General features: G+C 49.1%; 1 protein-coding gene across 1 annotated transcript; it reads left to right on the top strand.

Moving 5' to 3' along the window:
• Positions 1–1,264: 1,264 nt before the first annotated feature.
• On the top strand, positions 1,265–25,129 carry TRPV1 (transient receptor potential cation channel subfamily V member 1). The gene is made up of 15 exons (XM_068530615.1): positions 1,265–1,566; positions 2,326–2,480; positions 2,555–2,707; positions 3,089–3,229; positions 3,394–3,692; positions 4,557–4,736; positions 7,302–7,460; positions 8,738–8,833; positions 10,033–10,103; positions 12,959–13,124; positions 13,557–13,623; positions 16,829–17,151; positions 18,116–18,243; positions 18,856–18,971; positions 24,957–25,129. Exons 1-15 carry the CDS (start codon positions 1,280–1,282, stop codon positions 25,127–25,129), a joined length of 2,514 nt encoding a protein of 837 aa, XP_068386716.1. The 5' UTR covers positions 1,265–1,279.

Genomic DNA, 25,129 nt, shown 5'->3' with positions numbered 1-25,129 from the left:
CTAACTTCCTATGGAAATGGGAGCTAGAAGGGTCTGTATCTGATCTCACTCATTTCCCAGCACTGCTTTTTTTTTGGTAAAGACATGGATCTGGCAAGTGTCCTGCCCAGGTGGAGTTCACAGGGCAGGGAGCAGAGAAAACGGTGACGCATAGAAATTGCTAGACTGCATGGTGGACGGTGCTAAGAGGGCTGTGAGGAGGGATGAAATGAGCTGGGCCCCTCTGGAGGGGGAGGGGAGCAGCACGATCATTGCAGGGATTCGGGGATGTGGAGGAAGTGGCATCAGTGGGGAGGCGGCATCTGAGTGGTGGTGCGGTTTGGACAAGAGGAGAAGGAGGAAAAATCACCCCATGTGGAGGCACAGTGGAGGCCAAGGTCCCTGAGATGTGGGACAGCGCTGGGTGCCAGGGAGTGATGATGCCCAGTCGGGAGGGGAAGAGTAGGAAAAGAGGTTAAGAAGGAGCGGAAAACAGTATCAACACAAGTTTACAGCCGTAGGTGCTGGCACTAGCTGCCAGCGTAACTCCAGGTGTTCAGGCCTAGAAGGCCCACCGGCCCTGAATCACTTAAAGTCTAAAAGTTCAGGGCCAGGATGCTTGAAATATACAAATTTCACAAAGATGACAAAAAGTGCAAAAAGTCCCCTGCAAACTCAACAGTTGCAGCAGCCAGGCCGAAGAGCAAAGGCAGGAGAGTGTGTGGCTGATGGGGGGTGGGTGGGGGGGGACACACAGCACCCAAGGGCCCATGCGGTGTGGAGTGTGAGTGTCGGTCTCTGCCAGCCACCTTGCTCCTGGGGACGCAGACTGCTCGGCTCTTTGGGGCTGAGCCATCCTCGTCACTGGGCTCCTCCCCCAATGCACAGCCGGAGGCAGCCTCTCCTCCTGTCTCCCTTATTCTGATCTTGGGGGGAGGCAGAGCAGTGTTTATCATCCCTACTCTGCAGACAAGGCAACTGAGGCCCAGAGAAGAGGAGTGATCCATCCATCCTGATGGTTGCAAGCTGGGGCCTCATTCATCCCTGGAGGCTGTTGGCCATGGGGCTGCTAGGCCTGCTCCCCCTGAGGCCTCTGGGGTGGGAGGTACAACACCCCTGAAAGCTTCCTTTCTGGAAGGCTGGGGGCAGCAGCTGTTGGACTTCTGGGCTGTCCTGCTTCACAGGGGCCTTTGCAACAAGGGCAGTGGGGGCTAGGGTCATGCAGCCCTCCAGCTGGGAACAAACCCGATCTCGGTGGCTACCCGCAGGCCGCCTCCTGGGCCACAGAGGATCTGGCAGGATGAAGAAATGGGGGAGCTCAGACTTATGGGAATCTCAGGACCTGCCTCAAGAGGACTCCTGCCCAGAGCCCCTAGATGGAGACCCTAACTCCAGGCCAGCTCCAGCCAAGCCCCACAGCTTCCCTGCGGCCAAGAGCCGCAGCCGGCTCTTTGGAAAGGGTGATTCGGAGGACACATCCCTCATGGACTGCTCTTCTGAGGAAGGTCAGCTGGCATCCTGCCCGGCCATCACAGTCAGCCCTGTTGCCATCGTCCAGAGGCCTGGGGATGGTCCCACCTGTGCCAGGTAAGCTGCATCTGGAGCTCAGCCTCCCTCTCCACCAGGAACCTAACTGGCCCAGCTGGCTGAGGCCCCAGCCATGGAGACACCATGTGATACTCGAGTTTATGGGCTGAAGGTCATAGAGCTAGGGAGCTGGGGGGCCTCCAGAGGTCACCTGGTCCAGCGTCTGTACTCATAGGACCTTCGGGACATGTGGCCACACATGCTGGCATATATGCTGATCCTAGCTGCTGGCCGATCTCTGGGTCCAGGCCTAGAATGCTCACCAGCCCTAATCATGAGGACTTTAAGTTGGAAGGCTCAAGCGCAGGATGCTTTTAGACAGAATACAAAACAGTTCCAGTGGGAGTCCACCAGGCCTCCCACCTCCTCCAAAGCAGGACAGGGGCTGCACAGGGCTGGATGACTTCTGTGGCCCTGTGAGGATGCTTCTTCACTTAGCAGAGGCCAGCCAAACCCCTGCCCTCCATCCCCTCCAGGCTCCCCCAGCCTCTGAGCAGGCAGGGAAGTGAGTGGCCTGGGTACTGGAGGAAGTGGAGGCTGCAAAGACTTTCTAGACGATGCCTACACACAGGGTGGGGACAGAACAGGGGTACACGCGCCCCACTGTTCCCTGTTACAGCCTGGACTGAGCGGTGGGTTTTGTATCATGTTTTTTTCCCCTTTTGGTTTGCCTCGGGGTTTAGCTGTGCTCCCTGACAGGCTCTGAAGGCCTCAGCGCTGAGACCAGAGTATGAAACGAAGGTGTTTTCTGGTCCATAGGCAGCCATCCCAGGACTCTGCTGCCGAGAACCTCAAGCTCTACAATCGCAGGAAGATCTTTGAAGCAGTTGCTCAGAATAACTGCGAGGAGCTGGAGAGCCTGCTGCTTTTTCTGAAGAAGAGCAAGAAGCATCTCATGGACAGCGAATTCAAAGGTGGCCCGGAAGCCGCCGGGTCCCGGGAACGGCCCCGCCGTGCAGCCTGCTCTGACCCCCACTTTGTCTTGCAGACCCGGACACAGGGAAGACCTGCCTGCTGAAAGCCATGCTCAACCTGCACAACGGGCAGAACGACACCATCCCCCTGCTCCTGGAGATCGCCCGGCAGACGGACAGCCTGAAGGAGCTGGTCAACGCCAGCTACACGGACAGCTACTACAAGGGTGAGGAGGGCCGGGCCGGCACGGCTCTGCCCGCAAGCTTGCCTGGAACCAGGGGGGCACCGTCACGCCCGGGAAAGCCTCTGAGCTCCTTACTCCCTGTCCAGCCACTGAGTCGGGATCTCCTGGTCCTGGGGGTCCCTGCACCCACCCCACCCCCGCCTGATGGCTTGGTGCTCCTTACACTTGGGCAATTTTGATTCCTTCAGCTCCCAGTCTGGTGTTCCCTGTTCTGGGGATCTCTACTCCTGCCTCAGGGCCTCCTTGGGCCTCCTTTGGTGGGGGGTCATTCTGCATGTTCTGCCCAGGCCCACCCCCGGCATCTGTCCGGGCAGCCCCCCGCAGGACTACGGACGCAAAGCCAACAGCACGCGTCCTCCACAGGCCAGACGGCACTGCACATTGCCATCGAGAGACGGAACATGGCACTGGTGACCCTCCTGGTGGAGAACGGGGCCGACGTCCAGGCCGCGGCCAATGGGGACTTCTTTAAGAAAACCAAAGGGCGGCCTGGCTTCTATTTTGGTGGGGAGACCACGCGGTAGACACTTGGCTTTTCGATGATCGCTAAGGGGAGGTTTGAGGTGGAGACGGGGGGGGGGGGGGGGGGGGGCGGGAGTTGGAGGCCGGGTGGTGCAAGGGCCAGTCTCTTCCTGGGGAAGCCCACCGCTTGCCTGTGTTGGCTGCAGGTGAGCTGCCCCTCTCCCTGGCTGCGTGCACCAACCAGCTGGGCACCGTGAAGTTCCTGCTGCAGAACTCCTGGCAGTCGGCCGACATCAGCGCCAGGGACTCGATGGGCAACACTGTGCTGCACGCGCTGGTGGAGGTGGCTGACAACACGGCCGACAACACCAAGTTTGTGACAAGCATGTACAACGAGATTCTGATCCTGGGGGCCAGACTCCACCCTGCGCTGAAGCTGGAGGAGCTCACCAACAAGAAGGGGCTGACGCCGTTGGCTCTGGCCGCCAGGAGTGGGAAGATCGGGGTAGGGAGGGGGCATCAGGCCTGAGTAGGGGGTGCTGTGGGAGGGGCCTGCCTACCTTCCTAAGCTTCTGGCATCGTCACTGCGCAGAGCCCTGGTGCTGCCCCACCAGCCTGTAGAGGGAGGGCAGGGGGCATTAGAGTCAGCGAGGGGAATTGTGAGATGCCGAGGAGAATTCATCAGTTCACGCGTGGCCGTTTCTGATTTCCAACTCTGAGCACCACCGACAAGACGCAGAATGCGGGTGGGGCGCTGGGGTCTGGGGATGGGAGTGGGTTGAGCTGAGGGTGAAATGGAAAGAGAAGCTGTTGGTGTTTTTTCATGGAAGGTAGGACTTTTGGGTGGTATGGGGTCCTAATGGGGTGGGGCAGGCCCAAGCCTGTGGATGATGTCAGGCCATGGAAGGCTGAAGGTGGGGCTGGGCAATTGGGAACTGGAGGGGAAGGGGCTTCTCAGTACCAGAGGATTCTGGGAGCTTGACTCTGTTCATACTGAGTCTCTTAGGATGAGAACATTGGTTTTATAACCTTTATAACCTTGGTTTTATTTCTTGGATTTTATTTCCTTCTGGCTTGAGGTTTTCTAGAGTGGACCACTGCAGTCCTTCACTGGGAGATGGGAGAAATGGGGGGCCAGGTGTGATCAGGTGATGGGTCCTATGTGGCTGCAGTTGGGGTCTGAGGCAGTGGGAAGTTGATCTTGATGGCGGTCAGGAGGCTGCTAGATGGGGGTGGGGCTCTCCTGGGGCTTGGGTGGGGTCTCCAATGGGCTGGGAAGCAGAATTATTCTTGGAGCAGAGCTGGTAGGGATGCAGCCTGTGCAGGGCCCCAGGCTGACCTCTAACAGGCTCTTGTATCCCTGGGGCAGGTCCTGGCCTATATTCTCCAGAGGGAGATCCAGGAGCCCGAGTGCAGGCACCTGTCCAGGAAGTTTACCGAGTGGGCCTACGGGCCTGTGCACTCCTCACTGTACGACCTGTCCTGCATCGACACCTGTGAGAAGAACTCAGTGCTGGAGGTGATTGCCTACAGCAGCAGTGAGACACCTGTGAGTGGGCCGAGGCTGGGACCCAGCCAGGAAGGGCTTTGGGTCTCACTGCACCCCAGCCCCTACCCCCACTCCCTAATCTGGCTCTGCCTGTCGTCCCATCAGTGGAAACCTGCTACCCGGGGCCTACACCCTGCAGTCTCATCTCCCCATTCATTCCCACCGAATGTCTTCCTGCATCATACAGTCAATATATGATAATATTCCCATAAAACTTAAATATTTCAAAAATACATAGACAAGAAAAGAATCCTCCTTTTCTACCATATAAAAACATGTAGCTTCATTTTGTTTATATAAATGGGATTATACTATATATAGTACAGAACAACCATGTTTTTCACTTAGTGGCATGTTTTATTTTTTTAATTTTAAAATTTTTTATTTTGGCTGCGCTGCTCGGCTTGCGAGATCTTCCGCAACCAGGGATCAGACCCGGGCCCCCTTCAGTGGAAACGCGGAGTCCTAACCACTGGACCGCCAGGGAAGTCCCTGTAGATAGTTTTATATCAGCACATATGAGTCTGCTTTATTAAAAAAAATTACTGCAAGTATTCCATAGCAGGAATGGGGAGTAAATATCCACAGAAGGACATTTGAGTTATTTCATTTTTTTTTTTTCCTACTACAATGCTACCGGCCACTTGGCATGGGTTTGAGAATTTTTCTATGAAGGACACCTGGAACTGGAATTGCTAAGTCAGAAAGTATGGCCTCCAAAAAGCTTGCATGAATGCACTTGCCCACCACCCGTGGGTACACATCTACCTGTGTCCTTGCCAACCTGGGTATTACCAATCTTTTTTTTTTAACCTAGTTTAAGCCCATGGAGCCCAAAATGCTATCTCATTGATGTCTTAATTCTTGTTTTCTTGATTACCGTGAGGTTGAGAATTTTTTCCTGTGTTTTCGACCATTCAAATTTCTTTGGTAGATTTCCTGTTCATTGTCCTTTGCCATCTCTTCTACTGGACTGTTTGCCTTACCCTTTTAGTGTGTAGACGCTCTCGTTATAAAATGAATTGATCCTTTCTCTATTGCACGTGTTTCAGATATCTTATTTTCTCCTAGTCTCCTAGTCTCTTGCAAACTTCATTTGCATCATTTGCTTATAAAAAGTTTTCATTTTGAGAGTCGAATTGGTTAGACTTTTTCTTTCATAGCTTTTGTGACTTGTGTCTTGCTTTGGAAAGCCTTTTCCACTTCAAGATTGCACACATATCTTCCAATACTTACATTTAGCTCCTTTGTAGGTATTTTATGTTTGGCTTTTAAATTTATCAAGAATTGATTTTTGCGTAGGTGTGAGGTAGGCGTCTTACTTATTTTGTTTCCAAATGAGGGTCCCAATGCCGCTTAATGAAAAGTTTATCCTTCCACCACTGCTGTCCCCTCTTTCTAAGGTGACAGATGCTCCGGGCCCTGAGGCTGACTTTGGGGGCTGCAGTCTGTGCTCTTGGTGATGACGGGCTGCCATGATGTCTCACAGGGCAGAGGCTGCATCTACAGGGGCAGAATCCAGAGAAGGGAGAGGCCTGGCTTGCTTTGTTCTGTCCTGTCAGCGCCCACCTGGGCTGCCATGCTGAATCTGGGCCCTCTGACTCAGAATCCCTGGTTAAGTGTTCCCAGAGGGCTGGCCCAGGTAGGAAACAACCTCAAGAAGGACTGGGGTGTTTGGCCTAGAGAGGAGAAGGCTCCGGGGCCACGGCTGCCATCTGCACATCTCTGGAGGCTTTCAAGGGCTGGAATGCAGTACTGGGGCCCCGAGTGCAGAGCAGGGACCACTGGTGGGAAGCAGAGAAGACCAACTTTGCTCCAGAGAGCAGAATTTCCCGACAAGCTTCTTGGGGCAGCAGAGAGCTTCCCATCCCCAAAGGTACTCAAGAAGACACTGAACATGGACCTTATTTGGGGAGCTCCAGCCTGGGCCAGAGTTGCACTCAATGGCCCAAAAAGGCTAGGATGACCTGATTTTGGCTCATCCACATCCTAGGAATACTTGAACTTTACAGAGAGCTTGTTGATGTGAGACTTTTGCCCCGAAGCAATACCTGTAATGGTGGTATCCCAGGCACTGGGCCCACTCATGGCAGGAAAGACTTCCTCGTTCCCTTCAGTCTCATGCGTAGGTAATTGCCACTCCCATCTGGATAGCCTGTCTGACTCAGGGCCGGAAATGGGAGAATTAAGGAATGCAGAGGCCCCTCCCTGAGCAGCCTCATGCTAGGCTCTGCCTGTGCCAGCCTCTTCCCGATACTGTGGGAATAGCAAGGATGTAGGCTCTTGGAAGAGCGCTATTACAGAGAGTGGGCATAGAATGTCGGGCAACACTGGTACGCTCTCGAGTGTCAGGGGCCCTTAGGGTCATGTGTCCGATTTCACCCCTTGTTCACTGCACAACAGAGACACTGAGGCCCTCAGGGTGGGCCACGTGGGGAGCCGGCTGTGACCCTCCGCTGCTGCTCGGGCTGAGGGCGTGGTCATGCAGAGACGTGGGTGTGATGTGGTCCTGTGAGACGGGTCCTGGTGGGGGGGGTGAGGCTCACTTCTCTTTGCTCCCCTTAGAATCGCCATGACATGCTCTTAGTGGAGCCGCTCAACCGCCTCCTGCAGGACAAGTGGGACAGATTCGTCAAGCGCATCTTCTACTTCAACTTCTTCATCTACTGCCTGTATATGATCATCTTCACCACGGCCGCCTACTACAGGCCTGTGGAAGGCCGGGTGCGCCTGAGGCTCGGGCCTCTGCAGGGGACGAGGGGAGGGGGTGGGCGTTCCTATAAGACCCCAAGACCACGGGCCCAGGCCAGACCCTGGAGACATGGAAGAGTCACCTGGAGATCTTACGTCCCTGTGCTCAGTCCTCCGTCTCCTGGTCGTCTCACACCCCCCTCCTGTTCTCAGCCCCTCCTTTAGCCTCCGGGTTCTGAGAGGCCGAGCCTGTGGTCGCTGAGGTCCCTGACTGCAGAGGGGGAGTACTAGGTTAGAAAGGATGCAGGAACTGGGGCTCCAGAAGCAGCTCTCCGCTCGGCTGGGTGTCTTCAGGGTCCCAGGTGGCGTCAGCCCTGAGCACATTGCCAGCCCGCTCCCCTGCCTGCTTTTGTTCTCTCACTTGCACATTATTCATTCCCTGGACATATACTTTGAGCACTTCTTCTAAGCCAGGCCCTGCGTTATGCATCAGATTAACTTAAGACCAGACTTTTTCCGCTACCAGGAGCCATAGACTCCCTCAAGTTTCTGAACTGAGTCCTTTCCATTCAATATCTAAGCACTTAACTTGCTGCCTTTATCTCCAGGTTGCCTTGCTTGTAAATTTGGTTGAAAAACTCATCTTCCTAGTTAGGTGAAACCCGATTTCTATACAACTATTAAGGCCATCTAATGACTTTATTTTAAGAGAAAAGAAATATGTGCTAATGAGACAAGCTAGTGAACTAGTGCTTATGAAACATGGATGATAGGCTGGAAGGAAACCCACTCTGGAAAACTGTGGCTGAAACACAAGGACGACACACACACGTGCGTGCGCACACACATGCACGCGTGTGTGTGTGTGTGTGTGTGTGTGACGTCTCTCCCTCCACCATCCGTGGGGAACCTTGACAGTTCTGGGAGACCAGGGGTTCGCCATAGGCTGTGGGAACAGCAGGAAGCACATGACATTGGATCTGTAAGGGTGCCTCCACCTAATGCCACCACCGTCCTCCCAGCCAAGCAGAGCTGCAGGTTAGGATATCATCCAGGAGACAGCACAGTACAGTAAGGACACTCCTCTTAGCAGCTGGAAGCTGCCACTTTGGAAATCAGGTCCCACAGAGGGGCCTCCTTGCAGGTGTCCCCATAATTATGCATTGTCTTTATTTGTGTCTCTCTCTCCTGATGGAGGCTGAACCTTTCCAGAAGGGGCTGGGTCTTAATTGCAGGGCTCTGTACCAGGTAAATGTTTGTTGAGTGAATGAATGAGTGAATGGAATCACTATCTTCTCTGCCCTTTGCAGCCTCCCTTTAAGCTGAAACACACCGTTGGGGGCTATTTCCGAGTCACTGGAGAGATTCTTTCTGTAGCAGGGGGAGTCTACTTTTTTTTCCGAGGGGTAAGCATTCCTTCCAATTGCATGAGTTTCCACTATCACCAAAACAAAAAGTCAAGAGACTCACTCAGTGCTCACCCACTTTTTAGTTCATCAGCCACGTAATAGCCCTGATAGAGGAGCTTAGAGACACACAGGTGAAGATGAGAATCCTCAGGCATTCACGGCTGTGGGAGGGTGCAGGTTTGCCCAGTGGGTCCCTGCAGACCCAGGGCAGTCATGCTTGAAGACTGGCAGTCAGGGCTCTCCACTGAATGTAATATTTAATTACAGAGATAGAGTGGAAGCCTCTTAAGAGACAGGATCATGACTGGTAGTTGTTTAATTAATTGAAACAGCCCATTAAAGCTCAGAATAATGAAAGAAATCTATATGTATACTGGAACCATTTTATTTTAACTAAAAACTCGAACACGCATATTCCTTGGCCATTCTTCTAATATATGTGGAACCACTGTTGCACTACGAAGGGACCTGAATGCAGAATTTGAGATTATTGTGATTTTTTTTCCCTTAATCTTTTTGATCTAAGCTGCACCTCTTTTTTTTTTTTTTTTCAGTTCCTCACCTTTAAGGAGTCTTTCCAAAGCACTGGACTCTGTCTTCAGAGAAACAACTGTTTCTGTTTATTTTCACACTCCTAGTTTATATTATAGTAAAGTACAAAGCTGCAGTAGCAAGTGCAGTGGGCAAAAAGCATTATTGGCAAACAGGATTACCCAGTGCGAGGGCAAGGAGGGTGTGGGTGTCCTGGAGAGGAGCATGCACTGTGGGCATCTGTCAGAATGTTTTCGGGGAGTGGAGAGCACTGGTTTGTCCTGGAGAGTTAGTTCGGTGGAGGATGGTTAAAGAATTTTTACTGTAATTCAAACTTCTTTGAGAAAATTAGGAAGAAAAAGTACAAATTAAAAAGAAGGGGAAAAAAATCACCCAATTCCATCCTTCAAGCACAACAATTAATAACATTTTGGTGGTTTTCCTTCCCATCTTTGCTTCTAGGTATAGCTGTAATTCCACTCTATTCTAAAAAATCTTCCTGACCGAGTGCATAACATTACCCCATTAGCCTGACCCATCCTGTTCCACTGTCTTCATTATCTTTGCTTTGATGCCCTCCCATGGTCCATCGTGGCTCCATTTAGGAAGCATTCTGGGTGCTCACCATTTAACCTTTCCTGGGATCTTACTCTGTTTACCTGCAGATTCAATATTTCCTGCAGAGACGGCCATCACTGAAGACCTTGTTTGTGGACAGCTACAGTGAGATGCTTTTGTAAGTGATACTGACTTTTATGCCCCTGTAGCAGATAGCATCTTTTGGCCATGAGACCTGGGGTTACAGCAATCAGCTCATTCTCGCTCATTCTCTCACATCCGCTGGGCCTGGAACCATAGTAGGGCTTCACAAACATGCTGAATGAATGATGGAAGGCACCCAATAAACGTTTGTTGGGTGAGGAATACTGAGGGTCCACTCTGTGCCAGGTATGTTCCAGGTGCTAGGGAATTTCTTTTAAATCTGGCACATCTGAAAATATTTCTACTATACCTTCACATTTGGTTGATAGCGAGGTTGGGTATAAGATTCTTTTAAATTTTTGAAGATATTTCTCCATTTTTTCTTTGCTTGCAATATTAAATGTGACAAGTCCAAAGCCATTCTGATTCTGAATCCTCTTTTAAGACCTGTTTTGGTTTTTCTCTTTGTAAACCTATAGTATCTTCTGTTTATTCCTAGTGTTTGGAAACTTGATGTTTCTTGATGCAGATTTATCTTTATCCAATGTTCTGGGTACTTAGTGGGCTCTTGCAATCTATAAATTTATGTCCTTTATTTTTTGTATATTTTCTTGAATTATTTCTTGATCTCTCTTCTGGAACTCCTGTGATTTGTATATTGAACCTCCTGACCTAGTCCTGAACTAGTTCTTACATTTTTTCACTTGTGTTCTGTCTCTTTATTTTTGGCTCTTCTTTCTGGGAGGTTCAAATCAATTTTAATTTCCAGCCTTTCTATTGAGTTTATTATTTTTGATATCATGTTTTTAATTCCTAAGTGCTCTTTTTAAAAAATTCTATTTGTTCCCTTTTTAATTTTTTAAAAAATAAGTTTATTTATTTATTTATTTTTGGCTGCGTTGGGTCTTTGTTGCTGCACGTGGGCTTTCTCTAGTTGTTGCGAGCCGGGGTTTCTCTTTGTTGAGGTGTGTGGGCCTCTCATTGCAGTCGCTTGTCTTGTTGTGGAGCACGGGCTCTAGGCGTGCGGGCTTCAGCAGTTGTGGCTCACAGGCTCCAGAGCGCAGGCTCAGTAGTTGTGGTGCACGGGCCTAGTTGATCTGCGGCATGTGGGATCCTCCTGGACCAGGGCTTGAACCCATGTCCCCTGCACTGGCAGGCGGATTCTTAACCACTGCGCCACCAGGGAAGCTCCTATTTGTTCCCTTTTATAACACTTTATTCTTGTTTCATAGGTGCAATATCTTCTTTTGTCTCTCTACGACCATTAAGATAGTTTTTGGTAATTCTTTTCTTTTTGCATAGCTTTTGTTTTCTCCACATTGTTGATTCCCATTTGCTTGTTTTGTTCTCTCTTTCATGTAGAGGGCATTCTCAGAATATTTGGAAATCTTTGACATCTGCTCATGATTAAGAGTGGAGGACTGAAAAGCTGGTTGGAAGCTCTTAATGTGTGAATGGGGCTTATCAATTTTTAGCTGCATTATAGTCTGGTCTAGATAAACAATTTGTTGGAGAATGTCCAAAGTCAATCTGTTGCATCTTTTCAATCTTCTATCTGGAGGGAAGAAGTCTAACTGCCAGCTTCCTGAGAGCTGAGTGGAGAAGAGGGCTTTACGTAATGTCTTGTATAGAAATCACATAATCTCCTGTTTTGGGTAAAATACCAGTGCTTTCATGGGTGTCTGCTGAAACCGGGTCCAAAGACCCTCTGTTTTATCTTCTTCAGAGACAACACCTCCACTCTTACTCACGTCAGTCTCTTCACCTCCCCTCCAGAGGTGCCTAAGCCTTTTGAGTTTCCTTGATTGAACGAGTTGGTTCTCAGGTTTCCCCACTATGGATTTGGATTTGGCTTTCTTGGGTCTGCTAGGTCAGTTTCCATTTGTTCACTACTTCCCAGCTTCCAGAATTCCTAGGTGGGGACTCCATTTGCCTATGTCAGCTGGCGTCAGTTCTTATTTTGGCCAAGGGTCTGCAGATGCCGAGGGATAGTTTTTCTTTGCAGCAGAACTCCAATTAACGAGCCAGTTTAGGGACACTAGTTTTCAGTACACTCACATCAGCACAGAGGTGGCTTTTTGCTGGGTTCTCACACACAAATGGGAAATCGGGTGGTCAGTGTGGTCTTCTGTGTTAATGCAGCCGTTGGGCGGGCACTTCCGGGAGGAGGCCATGATGAACAAGGAGACCTGGGACGAATAAGTAAAGAAGGGACCACTGAGCAGACCCTGTCATAGGATCGTCGTAGGATAATGGTCATAGGATCGTCCAGACGTCCTCCAGCCTGTCCAGGGCTCCGACTAGGGCAGCCCTCACCAGACTAAAGAGTGAAAGGACATCTTCCCTGGCTCTGCTCCTGAGTTTGAGGGTGTGACCAGCAGACTCTACCTGTGGTTCTTTCAGGAGAGCACAGCCTGCCCTCCTCAGAGGCCTAGGCCTCCTAGGTTCTCTGTTGTCCGTGAGGCTATTGTTCCCAGGGACTGGGCAGGGAGGCTATTGGGGCTACAGCCCTGTTTCTCAGCCTTTTTTCATTATTGCCTTTTTAGAAATTCTTTTTCCTAATTGCCCCTCCCATGAAATCTCCTACCACAAATATACTATATATGTGTTTATGTACTATATTTATATCTGTGTTTTGCGTGTAAAAAGGATAAGATTTTGCACATGCAACACCCCCTCCCCCCACCCCCGCAACCGATTTTTGCCTCTTGGGAGCGATAGTCCTCCCACTGAGACTCATGGGCTAAAGGAGGGAGGACAGCCATCCCCAGCTCACCCGTGGCCTGGGGCTGTGCCTCTGAGGAGAGGTCCAGGCATCTGGGGTCTTGTCTGTGAGGGTGCAGGCCCCCCAGTGCCCATGGACAGGGCTTGCTGTCCCCCCCCCGTCAGCTTTGTGCAGTCGCTGTTCATGCTGGGGACCGTCGTGCTATACTTCTGCCACTGCAAGGAGTACGTGGCCTCCATGGTTTTCTCCCTGGCCATGGGCTGGACCAACATGCTCTACTACACCCGCGGCTTCCAGCAGATGGGCATCTATGCTGTCATGATTGAGAAGGTGGGTGCCGGTGCCTCTGTGGAGGGGTTCTCCGCAGAGCCCGTTTACCTCCTGAGTGTGTGGGACCTGGCTCCATCCACCCTCTGTGCGTTGTCTGGGGAGGTGCTGTTTTAAGACCCACTTTTGCAGAGAATTCCCCAACAATGAGGCAATCCGGCCTTGACCCAGGTTTGGGGGGCTCCCCTGAAACTTGACCCGCCACATGTCAGGCCCCCCTCTCCCACCAGAAAAAGGCCCATTGGCGGGGGCGGGGGGGAGCTGTGGTGACTCCCTCATGACACCTGAGCTGAAAACCACCAAACCAAACCTACCTGTCTGCCCTCTGATTCCACTTGGGCTCAAGATGAACCCCCAGGCCGACACAGTCCTGGCCCTTCCCTTGGCCCCTCCCGGGCCTTGATTTGCTTCTGACAAGCCTGCTCTCTCCTGCAGATGATCCTGAGAGACCTGTGTCGCTTCATGTTTGTTTACCTCGTTTTCTTATTTGGGTTTTCCACAGGTAACGGGTTTGGTCAGGGCTGGTGGGGGGCAGGGGCTCCCGCTGACCTCAGCTTCCTGAGGACCCTGCAGGGCTGGGTGGGGAGAGGCCCACTGGGGTGTGTGTCTGCAGGTGACAGAGCAGATGGCCAGTGAATACACTGAAATAGTAGGAGAACCTAGAAATTGATTCATAAAAGACTTTAAGTAATTTTAGAGGTATGAAGTGCTGCTTACCTAGAGTATAGCTGCATTTTGGCTCAATTAAAATTTTTAAAAATTTTGATGTTATTTCAGAAAAGTCACAAGAATAGTACAAATAACTTCTCTATAGTCGTTACCCAGATTCCCCAAATTTTACCACATTTAAAAAATCACTTTATCTCCCAGCTACACACACACACACACACACACTACACCATACTTAAAAGAACAGAGTGAGTTGCAGACATGATCAGTCCTTTACTGCTAAATACTTCAGTGTGTATTTCCTAAAAACAAGAACATTCTCTTACATAAACACAGCATAATGATCAAAATCAGGAAATTAATATCAATACAGGACTATTAGCTAATTTTCCAGCCTTATTCAAATTTCACCAATTGTCCTACAAATATCTTTTACAGAAATGAAAATCCCAGATCACACATTACATTCACTTGTCAAGTCTGTTTAGTCTCCTTCATTTGGGAGCAGTTCCTCAGTCTTTCCTTCTCTTTTGTGATCTTGGCATTTTTATTGAGTAAAGGCCAGTTTTTACAATGTCTCTCAGTTTGGGTCTGTCTGATGTTTCCTCACAGTTAGATTTAGGTATACATGTTTGGTCAGAATATCAGTGAAGTAATGTGTGTCTTCCTTATATCAGGAGTCCCATGATGTCTGTCTGTCCCATTTCTGGTGATAACTTTGTGGTTCTTTTTTTAAAATTGAAGTATAATTGATTTACAATATTGTGTTAGTTTCAGGTGTATAGCAAAGTGATTCAGTTACACATATATATGTATGTTTTTTCAGGTTATTTTCCATTATAGTCTATTACAAAATATTGAATATAGTTCCCTATGCTATACAGTATATCCTCGTTGCTTATCTATTTTATGTATAGCAGTTTGTATTTATTAATCCCATACTCCTAATTTATCCCTCCCCTCTTCCCTTTCCCCTTTGATAATGGTAAGTTTTGTTTTCTATGTCTGTGAGTCTGTTTCTGTTTTGCTTATAGATTCATTAATATTATTTTTTAGATTACACATATAAGTGGTATCATATACTATTTGTCTTTCTCTGTCTGACTTACTTCACTTAGTATGATAATCTCTAGGTACATCCATGTTGCTGAAAATGGCAATATTTCATTCTTTTTTATGGCTGAGTAATATTCCATTGTATACATGTACCACATCTTCTTTATCCATTCATCTGTCAGTGGACACTTAGGTTGCTTCCATGTCTTGGCTATTGTAAGTAGTGATGCTATGAACATTGGAGTACATGTATCTTTTTGAGTTAGAACTTTTGTTTTTTCCAGATATATGCCCAGGAGTAGGATTCCTGGATCATATGGTAGCCCTATTTTTAGTTTTTTAAGGAAGCTCAATACTGTTTTCCATAGTAGCTGCACCAATTTACATTCCCTCTGGTGATGTTAACTTTGGTTACTTGGTTTTGGTAGGTCTACCAGATTTATCCACTGTCAAGTTATTATCTTTCCCTTTGTAATTGATAAGTAATTTGTGAGGCGATGCTTTGAGACTGTAAATATCCTGTTTCTCATCAAAATTTCACCCAGTGGTTTTAGCATCCACTGATGGTTCCCACCTGAATCACCTGATCCTGTGATGGTTGCCAAATGATAATTTTCTAACTTATTCTTTCTACGTTTGTTAGCTGGCATTCTATTGTCTGGAAGAGCTTTCCCTACAGTAATGTAATGGAAGGGGTTTCCATTCTCCTACATTGATTTATTTATTTACATTAGTAGGGCCTCTTTGATTCTTTTTGTGTGTGTGTGTATGTGTGTGTGTGGATTCTCACTTTGTTAAGTGGGTTATAACTCCTTACTATCATCATTTCTATTCATGCTCAAATTCTCTGAGAAATGGTCATTAGGAGTCCCTTGCAGCTGGCTCCTGTGCCCTTTTGACACACCACATCATTTTTTGAGCAACTGAGTCCTGCTTTGATCCCCATCTGAGTCCTACTGTTCCATGGTTCACGTGGTATCCTGTCTGGGAGAGACGGGCAGCTTTGACTGGAAGGGATCTGATAGGGATTAGTGTGGGCTCTGGCACTTGGTCTGAAGGCCCTGCATATCAGGAGCCACAGGAGGGGATAAGGCCAAGGGGGTTATGCAGTAACCATGGGGCACAACTGCTACAGAAGCTCTCAGGCTCTGGAGTACATCTCCCAAAGAAGAGTGCAGAATGCAGCAAGAAGCCATTCTGATCTGAGCTGCTTAGCCCCCATGGTTCTGGAATGGGCTGGCTCTGGGCTACCCTCTAAGGGGCACAGGCAGACAAAGGTGTGACTGAGAAAGTAGATGTGGACCCAGGGCTGACATGTAAGGTTAGGCAGCTTGTGCACTGCACAAATGTGGCTGTATCACACTGTGCATATATATTTATATATTTATTTTAGCATTTTTTCCCCTAGCAGATGATGATAAAATGTTTCTATTAATAAAACAGTATATTATGAAAAACTGATAGTTTTGAAGAAGGGAGTGCTTTTATTTTATTTATTTATTTATTTAAATATTACTTTGCTTTTCTAGATTTTTTTTAATGACTACATTTATTTATTTATTTTTTGGCTGTGTTGGGTCTTCGTTTCTGTGCGAGGACTTTCTTTAGTTGCGGCGAGTGGGGGCCACTCTTCATTGCGGTGCGCGGGCCTCTCACTATCGCGGCCTCTCTTTGTTGCGGAGCACAGGCTGCAGACGCGCAGGCTCAGTAGCTGTGGCTCACGGGCCCAGTTGCTCCGCGGCATGCGGGATCTTCCCAGACCAGGGCTCGAACCCGTGTCCCCTGCATTGGCAGGCAGATTCTCAACCACTGCACCACCAGGGAAGCCCAGGGAGTGCTTTTAAAAACAAAAATCACACAAAGGTGCCTCATAGCCAAGCCAGAGTTCCTGCTGCAGACCCATCCTGGGGGTAGCGGGTGTGCATGTTGGGGAACCTGGGGTCTTGGCTTCCATCCAGCCACATGTTCCCCATGCCCTATAGCGGTGGTGACGCTGATTGAGGATGGGAAGAATGACTCCGTGTCGGCTGAGTCGACGTCGCACAGGTGGCGAGGTCCCGGCTGCCGGCCATCCGACAGCTCCTACAACAGCCTGTACTCCACGTGTCTGGAGCTGTTCAAGTTCACCATCGGCATGGGCGACCTGGAGTTCACGGAGAACTATGACTTCAAGGCTGTCTTTGTCATCCTGTTACTGGCCTATGTGGTTCTCACGTACATCCTCCTGCTCAACATGCTCATTGCCCTCATGGGTGAGACGGTCAACAGGATCGCACAGGAGAGCAAGAACATCTGGAAGCTGCAGGTGGGCGCTTGGCGGGGTGCGTGCAGCACGAGGGGGTCGGCTGCTCCGGCTGCTGCCCCACACAGCTGGGTGCACGGGCCCCTGCACGCTTTGGGGAGGGTGCAGAAAGCCTAGCCAGGCCGCGGGCTCAGGCAGCAGCCTCTCCCTCAGCTGGCTCCCTCTGGCTCCTCCCACAGGGGGGTCCCTGCCCAGGGTCACCAGCGGGTGTTTGCAGACTCTGTGTCTACTGTGGGCTGGGAAGTCCCTGGGAGGAGGAGATGGAGGGTTCAGCCCCACAGGGGTGCCTGTCACAGAGGAACTCCATCTAGAGTGGGCACCAGAGACCAGACTCGGGAAGCAGCTAATATGGGATGGGCCCTGAGAGCTGCATCTTTGAGACACCTGGTCTGCGTCTGCCTTTCCAGCTAATAATAAAAGCGTCATTCTTATTAAGTAGCACTGGCTCTACACCAGGTACTGTTCTAAGTGTCTTACTTACATGCTCTCTTTAATCCTACAATAATGCTACCAAGAGGGCACTCTCACTCTCCCCGTTTTTGGATGAAGGCACGAGGCATAGAGAAGTTAGGTATCTGTGTCCAAGGTAACCAGTAAGTAGCCCAGCCAGGACTCGGCACAGGCAGTCTCACCCCCGAGCCTCTGCTCTTAACCACTACACTATGTTGCCCCTTTGTGAGCTCCTCAGGGGAGGGACTGGGGCTGGCACACTCCACCTAACTCATGGTTGCCCTGCCCAGACCCGGAAGGCACCAGCAGCGCCTGTGCAGGTCTGAGCTCCATCCGTGGATTGTGCACCCGCCTGGCTGTGGGAACCAGCCTGGTGCAGAGGGCTCTGGAGGTCCGGCTCGGAGGCGCAGGGACGGGGAGAGACCCTGCAGACGCTGATCTTGGCAGGTGGCACTGGCAGCCAGGGGCGGCTCCTGGATGAACCCTCTGCCCCTCTGCCTTTTGTGTCGTCCTGCAGAGAGCCATCACCATCCTGGACACGGAGAAGAGCTTCCTTAAGTGTATGAGGAAGGCCTTTCGCTCAGGCAAGCTGCTGCAGGTGGGGTACACAGCTGACGGCAAGGACGACTACAGGTGGTGTTTCAGGTAATTCCCAGGCAAGAATCAAAGCTTGGGGAACTTGGGGGCTAAGCTATGGATATTGGGACCCACCCAGAATCAGCTGTGGGTACAGAGGCCTAACTCAGGGCTCACCTGTGGGCCTGGGGATTCACCCAGAGCCAGCTGTGGGCACAGGGGCCATTCCAGGGCTTAGCATGGGTATGGAGGACCCACTTGGAACCAGCTGTGGGAACATAAGCCTTTCTCAGGGTCTCTTGGGCCCAGTCATGAACATAAGGGACTCTCCCAAGGCAGCTGTAGGTACAGGGGCTGCCCTAGGGGTTGACTGTGGGCATAGGGGCCCCACCATAGATCCCAGATGGTGGGACCCAGACATGAAAGACTGGAAAATGAGGCGTCCAGAAGGGGTCACCTAGCGATCAGGGTCGGAACCAGGAATCCAATCTTTAAAGTTCCTGGGTCCCACAGTGTGGTCAGAGAACTCATCTTCAGGGGTGGTGTCCAAAAGGCAGGCCCCTCTGGGCCCTCCTCTCGCCAGCTGTGTCTCCCCCTCCTGGTCTACAGGCGTGGCCTGCGGGGCTGGGAAGCTGGCTGTGGACCACCAGCGCCCTGCTCCCTCACCTCCTCCCCTTGCAGGGTGGACGAGGTGAACTGGACCACCTGGAATACCAACGTGGGCATCATCAATGAAGACCCGGGCAACTGTGAGGGCATCAAACGCACCCTGAGCTTCTCCCTGCGGTCGGGCCGAGGTGAGGGGCAGGTGGGCAGTTGAAGCCTCGGGGTCCCCCACTCCTGGAGCAGCCCCAGGTGTCAGCCACCCACCTAGTCATGGGCGCTCCCGTGCTCTCTCGCACGCCTGCACCATGTGCCCGTGCCTGCTGGCTCTGCACGCCCCCCTGGTCATCAGTGCCCCAGAGGAAGCCGTCAGCCCACGTCCAGCCTCCCTGCGGGTGCCCTGTCTCCTCTTCCCCAGTCCTCACACCCAGCGTCTGCCCTCAGCTCCGTGAGGCTTACGGACACAAACAGGGACCCTCACCTAGCCCAACACATCCAGGCAGGCAGAGGAGGGAAGAGTGGGAGGAGAAAATGTACACCTTGAACAGAGGAGCCCTGTGGAAAATCACTACCAAAAAAAGTCCTTTAATCATTAGTGGTAAACATTTTAACAGTGGACATGAAATGAAAGGTCCAATGGAAGATATTTACCTAAAAATGAGTCAAACCTAGTCTTATACTGAACACATTTGAGTTATAATTACAACCCTGCACTGTCTGTTTTTCTTTTTTTTTAAAAGTTGTGGTCAAATATATAACATGAAATTTGCCATTTTAATCATTTTTTTAAAAGTGTACAATTTGGTGGCATTCATTATAGCCACCGTGTTGTGTAAGCATCACCCTTACCTATTTCCAAAACGTTTTCATTATTCCAAACAGAAACTCTGTACCCATTCAGCAGTTATCTCCATTTCACCCTCCTCCCAGCCCCTGGTAACCTCTATTCTACTTTCTGTCTCTATGAATTTCCCTATTCTAGGTACTTCATATAAGAGGAATCACACAATATTTGTCCTTTTGTGTCTGACTCGATCATGCGCCATTGAATGTATATACCATATTTTATTTATCCATTCATCTGTTCACTGACATTAGGATTGTTTTCACCTTTTAGGCTAGTGTGAATAATCCTGTGAACGCTAGTGTACGAGATTCTTTTTGATTTCCAACTATCCAGTCTTTTGGGTGGTAGTAGACCTGCTGAATCATGTGGTAATTCTAGGTTTAACTTTTTTGAGGAACTGGAACTGCCAAACTGTTTTCCAAAGCAGCTGAGTCATTTTACATTCCCACCAGCAACGTACCAGGGTTTCATATCCTCACCTACACTTGTTATTTCCTGTTTTTGTTTTGATTATAGCCATCCTAACAGATGTGAAGTAGTATCTCACTGATTTACATTTCCATAATGACTAATGATTTTGAACATCTTTTCATGTGCGTATTTGCCATCTATAGATATTCTTTGGAGAAATGGCTATTCAAGCCCTTTGCCCATTAAAAAAAATTTTTTTTAATTGTTGAGTTATAGGAGTTCTTTGTATCTTCTGGATATTAATTCTTTATCAGATATATGATTTGCCAATATTTTCTCCTATTCTGTGAGTTGCCCTTTGATGCACAAAACGTTTATTTTGATGAAGCCCAATTTATGTATTATTTTCCATTGTTGCCTATTCTTTTGGGGTAATATCCAATAAATCATTGTCAAATCCAATGTCAGGAAGATTGTCCCCCGTGTTTTTTGTTTTTTGTTTTTAAGAGTTTTGTAGTTTTAGCTCCCTAACATTTTTAAGTTGCTATAAATCTTGGACTGTTTCCCAGAGTTCTGACTGCATTGGTTCTAAAGTTTCTGCCTTTTTAAAAAATGTTTTTGTGGAGGCATGGGTGTTTGGAGCTGCCTACTTTGCCAATTTGCTGATGTTGCTAATTCTTTTTTTTAAACAAATTTATTTATTTTATTTATTTATTTTTGGCTGCGTTGGGTCTCGGTTGCTGTGTGCAGGCTTTCTCTGGTTGCGGCGAGCAGGGGCTACTCTTCGTTGTGGCGCGCAGGCTTCTCATTGCGGTGACTTCTCTTGTTGCAGAGCATGGGCTCTAGGCATGTAGGCTTCAGTAGTTGTGGCATGCGGGCTCAGTAGTTGTGGCTCACAGGCTCTAGAGCACAGGCTCAGTGGTTGTGACACACGGGCTTAGTTGCTCTGCGGCATGTGGGATCTTCCCGGACCAGGGCTCGAAACCATGTCCCCTGCATTGGCAGGCAGATTCTTAACCACTGTGCCACCAGGGAAGCCCAATGTTGCTAACTCTCAAATGAACAAATGAATCAAGTGTTGATAGTTTTGTTTTTTTTTTTTTTTTGGCTCGTTCAGGGAAAGGGCATGATTTCTCAGGCAAACTTGCCTGTTAGCATGACACTGCATGTTTGATATTGCTTCATCGAGAAGCTCATTTTTTTATATTTCACAAACTTTAAAAAGTATACTTTATTGAGATGTAATTTACATACAATAAAATGGACACATTTTAAATGCACAGTTTGATAAGTTTTGACAAATGTACACACTCAGGCAACCACTACCCCACTCAAGTTACAGAACATTTCCATCACCCCAGAAAGACCCTCATGCCCCTTTGTAGTCAATTCCACCCTCCCCATCCCAGGTAACTATCTAATTTCTATCAGTATAGATTAGTTTTATATCAGCTTTTGTTTACCTGAAAATGTTGATTTCATCTTCATGTTTGAAGGTTATTTTCATTGGATATAGAATTCTAGGTTAACAGGGTTTTGTTGTTGTTGTTTTTAATTTTAACACTTAAACTATGATTCTCTGCTGTCCTCTGGCCTCCATTGTTTCTGATGAAAATTCACCCATAATTTGCATTGCTGTTCTCCTGTCTGTAGTGTGTCTCCCCACCCTCCCCCGCCCCCAACCCCAGCCCCGGCTGCTTTCAAAACATTCTCTTCATCTTTGGTTTTCAGCAGTTTGACTAAGATATGCTTAGGTATGGTTTTCTTTGGTTTTATCCTGCTTGGGGTTTGCTGAGCTTCTTGGATCTGTACATCAATATGTTTGGAAACATATTTTGGAAACTATATACACTTTGCTTTAGTCTCCCTATCTGCTCCTTTTACATGCATGTTAGATCATTTGATATTGTCCTGTGGGTTTCTGAGGCTTTGTTCATTTCTCCTCAATTTTTTTGTATTTCTCAAATTTGATAATTTCTATTGATCTGTCTCCAAATTCATTGACACTTTCCTCAGTCGTCTCTAAACTGCTATTAAGCCCATCCAGTGAATATTACATTTCAAGTGTTAGGCTATTGGTTATGGAATTTCTATTTGGTTCTTTTTTTTTATAGGTTCCATTTCTCTCCTGAGATTCCTTAGCTGTTCCCTCATTAAGCTTATGTTTTCCTTTGGTTCTTCGAACATATTTATAATAACTGCTTTTGATTGTCCACCTATTAAATCTGCTAAATCCAACATTTGGGCCATCTTAGGGTAAGTTTCTATTGACTGGTTTTTTCCTGGCTGTGAGTCACATTTCCTTGTTTCTTGTATGTCTAGTAACTTTAAATTGTATACTGGGCATTGTAATAATATGTTGTAGAGACAGTTGATTGAATTTTTATCCTAGTTGGCAGTTCAGTTACTGATGAATCACCTTGAACTTGTGTAGGCTTAGTTTTAACCTTTATTGTGGTAGATCTGTGGAAATGCCAAGGTATTTGCCAATCCCATCAAACCTGTAGGACTCAACCTCCAAACTGTTTCCACTGTGGATCTTGTCGGGGCTTGGTTTGAGGCTTTTTAGGGTGGGTCTTGAGTAGATCTTACTCTAGTGCATGTACAGTAAGTAGGGTATTTCTGGTATTTTAGCTTGATCCTCAGAGTAGAAAAAGGGTGGTGAGGAAGTCTCTCCACTGGCTGGGCTGGATCTCCAATATCCCTCAGTACAGCTCAACTTCTGGTGTCTCTGTCCCACTTTCAACCCCATAGCAGCCACTGTCTGAGAAGCCTGTGCAAGTACAGCCCAACTGTCAGCCAAGGACTTGGGGGGACCCCACCCCAAAGACTTCTGGACCTCTACCCCTACAGCTCCCTTCTTCCTCTTCTCCTGCACCCTGTCCCACAGATTCTAGCTGCTTCGGCTGCTCAAAATTCTGCTCCCTTCTTCCTTAGCTCAGAGGCACTGCCACGGTCCGCTTAGACTCCAGCTCACTGCACTGTAGTCTGAGAACTTGTCCCTAAGCAATACGTTAGGGCGATCACAGGGCTCACCCTGTGAATTTCACTTCTCTCAGCAATTGCAGCTTCTCAGTCTGTTGTCTTATGCCTGAAGACATTTGCTGCATGTATTTTGTCCAGTTTTATGATTGTTTATAGCAGGATGGCTAGCCCAGTACTAGATACTCCATCAGAGCTGGAAGTGGAAATCTATTTTATTAAGAGGCTTACTTTTGGAAGACTACTCAAGGGCTTCATCAGTGTTCCCAAGGGCCTCCTGCAGTCCTATACTTTCCCCACAAGTTTCATTAGAAGCCCTCCCCGTGTCATGTCATAATACTTATTATCTCTTTTTCGGTTGTTAACTGGTCCAGCTTCACCACAGAGCCATTCAAAGATGGCTTTGCAAGTGATTTGAGTAGTTTTCCAACATTGCTCTTATTGATTTCATGAAACCACACACCTTTTTACAAGATTTGCTGTTTCACTTTGCAGTTGATTTGCACTGTGTTTGCATGACATTGTTGGCTGTTTGAGGCATCGCACATTCACTGTGCTATTAATAAAGACATTGATCCAGTGGCAGGGATATACACACACTCATGTTACTTGGGGAGGGGCTAGGAGATGGTTAGAGGATCCCTGGTTTCACACCTATGCTTAATTAGGGAGTATTTCCTGAGGATTTTGCTTTCCTATACAACCTTGTAACAGTGGAAACTCCCGTAATGAATAGTCAGATTATTCAGGTAACAAGGAACTCTCCCCACCCACATAGCACGTGTGATTGGGAAGGGGTGAGGGAACGCAAGAGAGAAAGGGCAGGGAGGAAAGTGGTCAATAGCTGAGCTAGGGAGAGCACGTGAGGGGGTCTTCGTATCAGGGCTGTGGGAAGCAGGCACTGGGAGCCCCATGCCTTCCTTGAGGGCCCAGGGACTGGAGCTGGGCCAAGCGGTCTCTGAGGGGGGGTATCCCCACGGTGCATCCAGCCAGAAGATGGTGTCTTCAGTAAGCACCTGGCCTGTCTCCCCGTGGAGGCTTCCTGCTTCTATGCCTTCCCTGAAACATCCTCCTGGTGCTTGTATCAGGCTGTGGTGGACGGGGGCCGGCCAGTGTCAGCCTGTGGGCCCAGGGGAAACCCAAGGCCTGGAGAATTCAGCTGGGATGGTCACAATGGGCCCAGCCTCCCATATTCCTGATGCCTTTGAGATGTGACCAGTGCAGGACACCAGCAGAGGAGCCTGAATTGTGGCCCGAGGGCGAAAGGTGTGAATTTAGGCTGGTTTTCTAGAAAGATCAGACCCAAGATGGCCAGCCAGAAGGCTTGGCTGACCAGGGCTCTGGCAAGTGGAAGGAGAGCGCGTACAGCTGTCTCTCTTGGCTGTCACTTCTCTGAGGTTGCTGGGGGGAGGGAGGGGCTGGAGATTGCTATGGGGGTGACAGCGGGTCCTCCTCAGGGGCTTCCTGGGATTTCAGGCCACACATGAGAGCCCACTTCAAGGCCCAGCGTCACCATGTTTCCCTTGGCATTGTTCCCAGTCTGCTATTCCCTGGTGGGGCCTGAACCCCAAATCCTGATTCTTTGGCTGGTGTTCATCACCCTGCAGCTGACCTGGCGTGGAGCCGCTCCCAGGGCAGCCCCAGCATTGCTCTCCCTCCCACACGGGCAGGGAGGAAACCGAGGCTGAGAGCAGCAAGCACTGGACAATCCTGAGGCCACAAGCAAGTCAGGGTGGGGTCGAGGAGGAGAATTTAGGAGCTGCCAGAGCAGATGAGGCTCCTTGATCAGGTGAGGAAAGAGGAAATGGCACTGATCCCTGTGCTCCGGAAGCACCGATGTGCTTGTGCCCCCTTTTATCTGGAGGGTGGTAATGCCAGCAAACGACTGTTTGGTATCGTTTTGCTGCTTCCAAGGCAGTAATAGTATTTCATCTTTCAGCTGCAGGGAGGAACTGGAAGAACTTTGCCCTGGTTCCCCTCTTAAGAGATGCAAGTACTCGAGAAAGACACCCTGCCCAGCCTGAGGAAGTTCATCTGAAGCACTTCGCGGGGTCCCTCAAGCCAGAAGATGCCGAGATTATCAAGGATTCTGCTGCTTTAGGGGAGAAGTGA

This window comes from Eschrichtius robustus, chromosome 20, assembly GCF_028021215.1.
Source record: "Eschrichtius robustus isolate mEscRob2 chromosome 20, mEscRob2.pri, whole genome shotgun sequence".
In the NCBI taxonomy this organism is placed as follows: Eukaryota; Metazoa; Chordata; class Mammalia; order Artiodactyla; family Eschrichtiidae; genus Eschrichtius; species Eschrichtius robustus.
This window is presented reverse-complemented; position numbering and strand designations above follow the sequence as displayed.

What these genes read in the sequence shown, in the direction of transcription:
- TRPV1 (XM_068530615.1), top strand. Translation starts at nt 1,280, where the DNA reads ATGAAGAAATGGGGGAGCTCAGACTTATGGGAATCTCAGGACCTGCCT. An exon ending in CACGGACAGCTACTACAAGG is followed by an intron (nt 2,708 to 3,088) that starts GTGAGGAGGGCC and finishes CGTCCTCCACAG; the next exon opens with GCCAGACGGCACTGCACATT. An exon ending in CTTATTTGGGTTTTCCACAG is followed by an intron (nt 13,624 to 16,828) that starts GTAACGGGTTTG and finishes CATGCCCTATAG; the next exon opens with CGGTGGTGACGCTGATTGAG.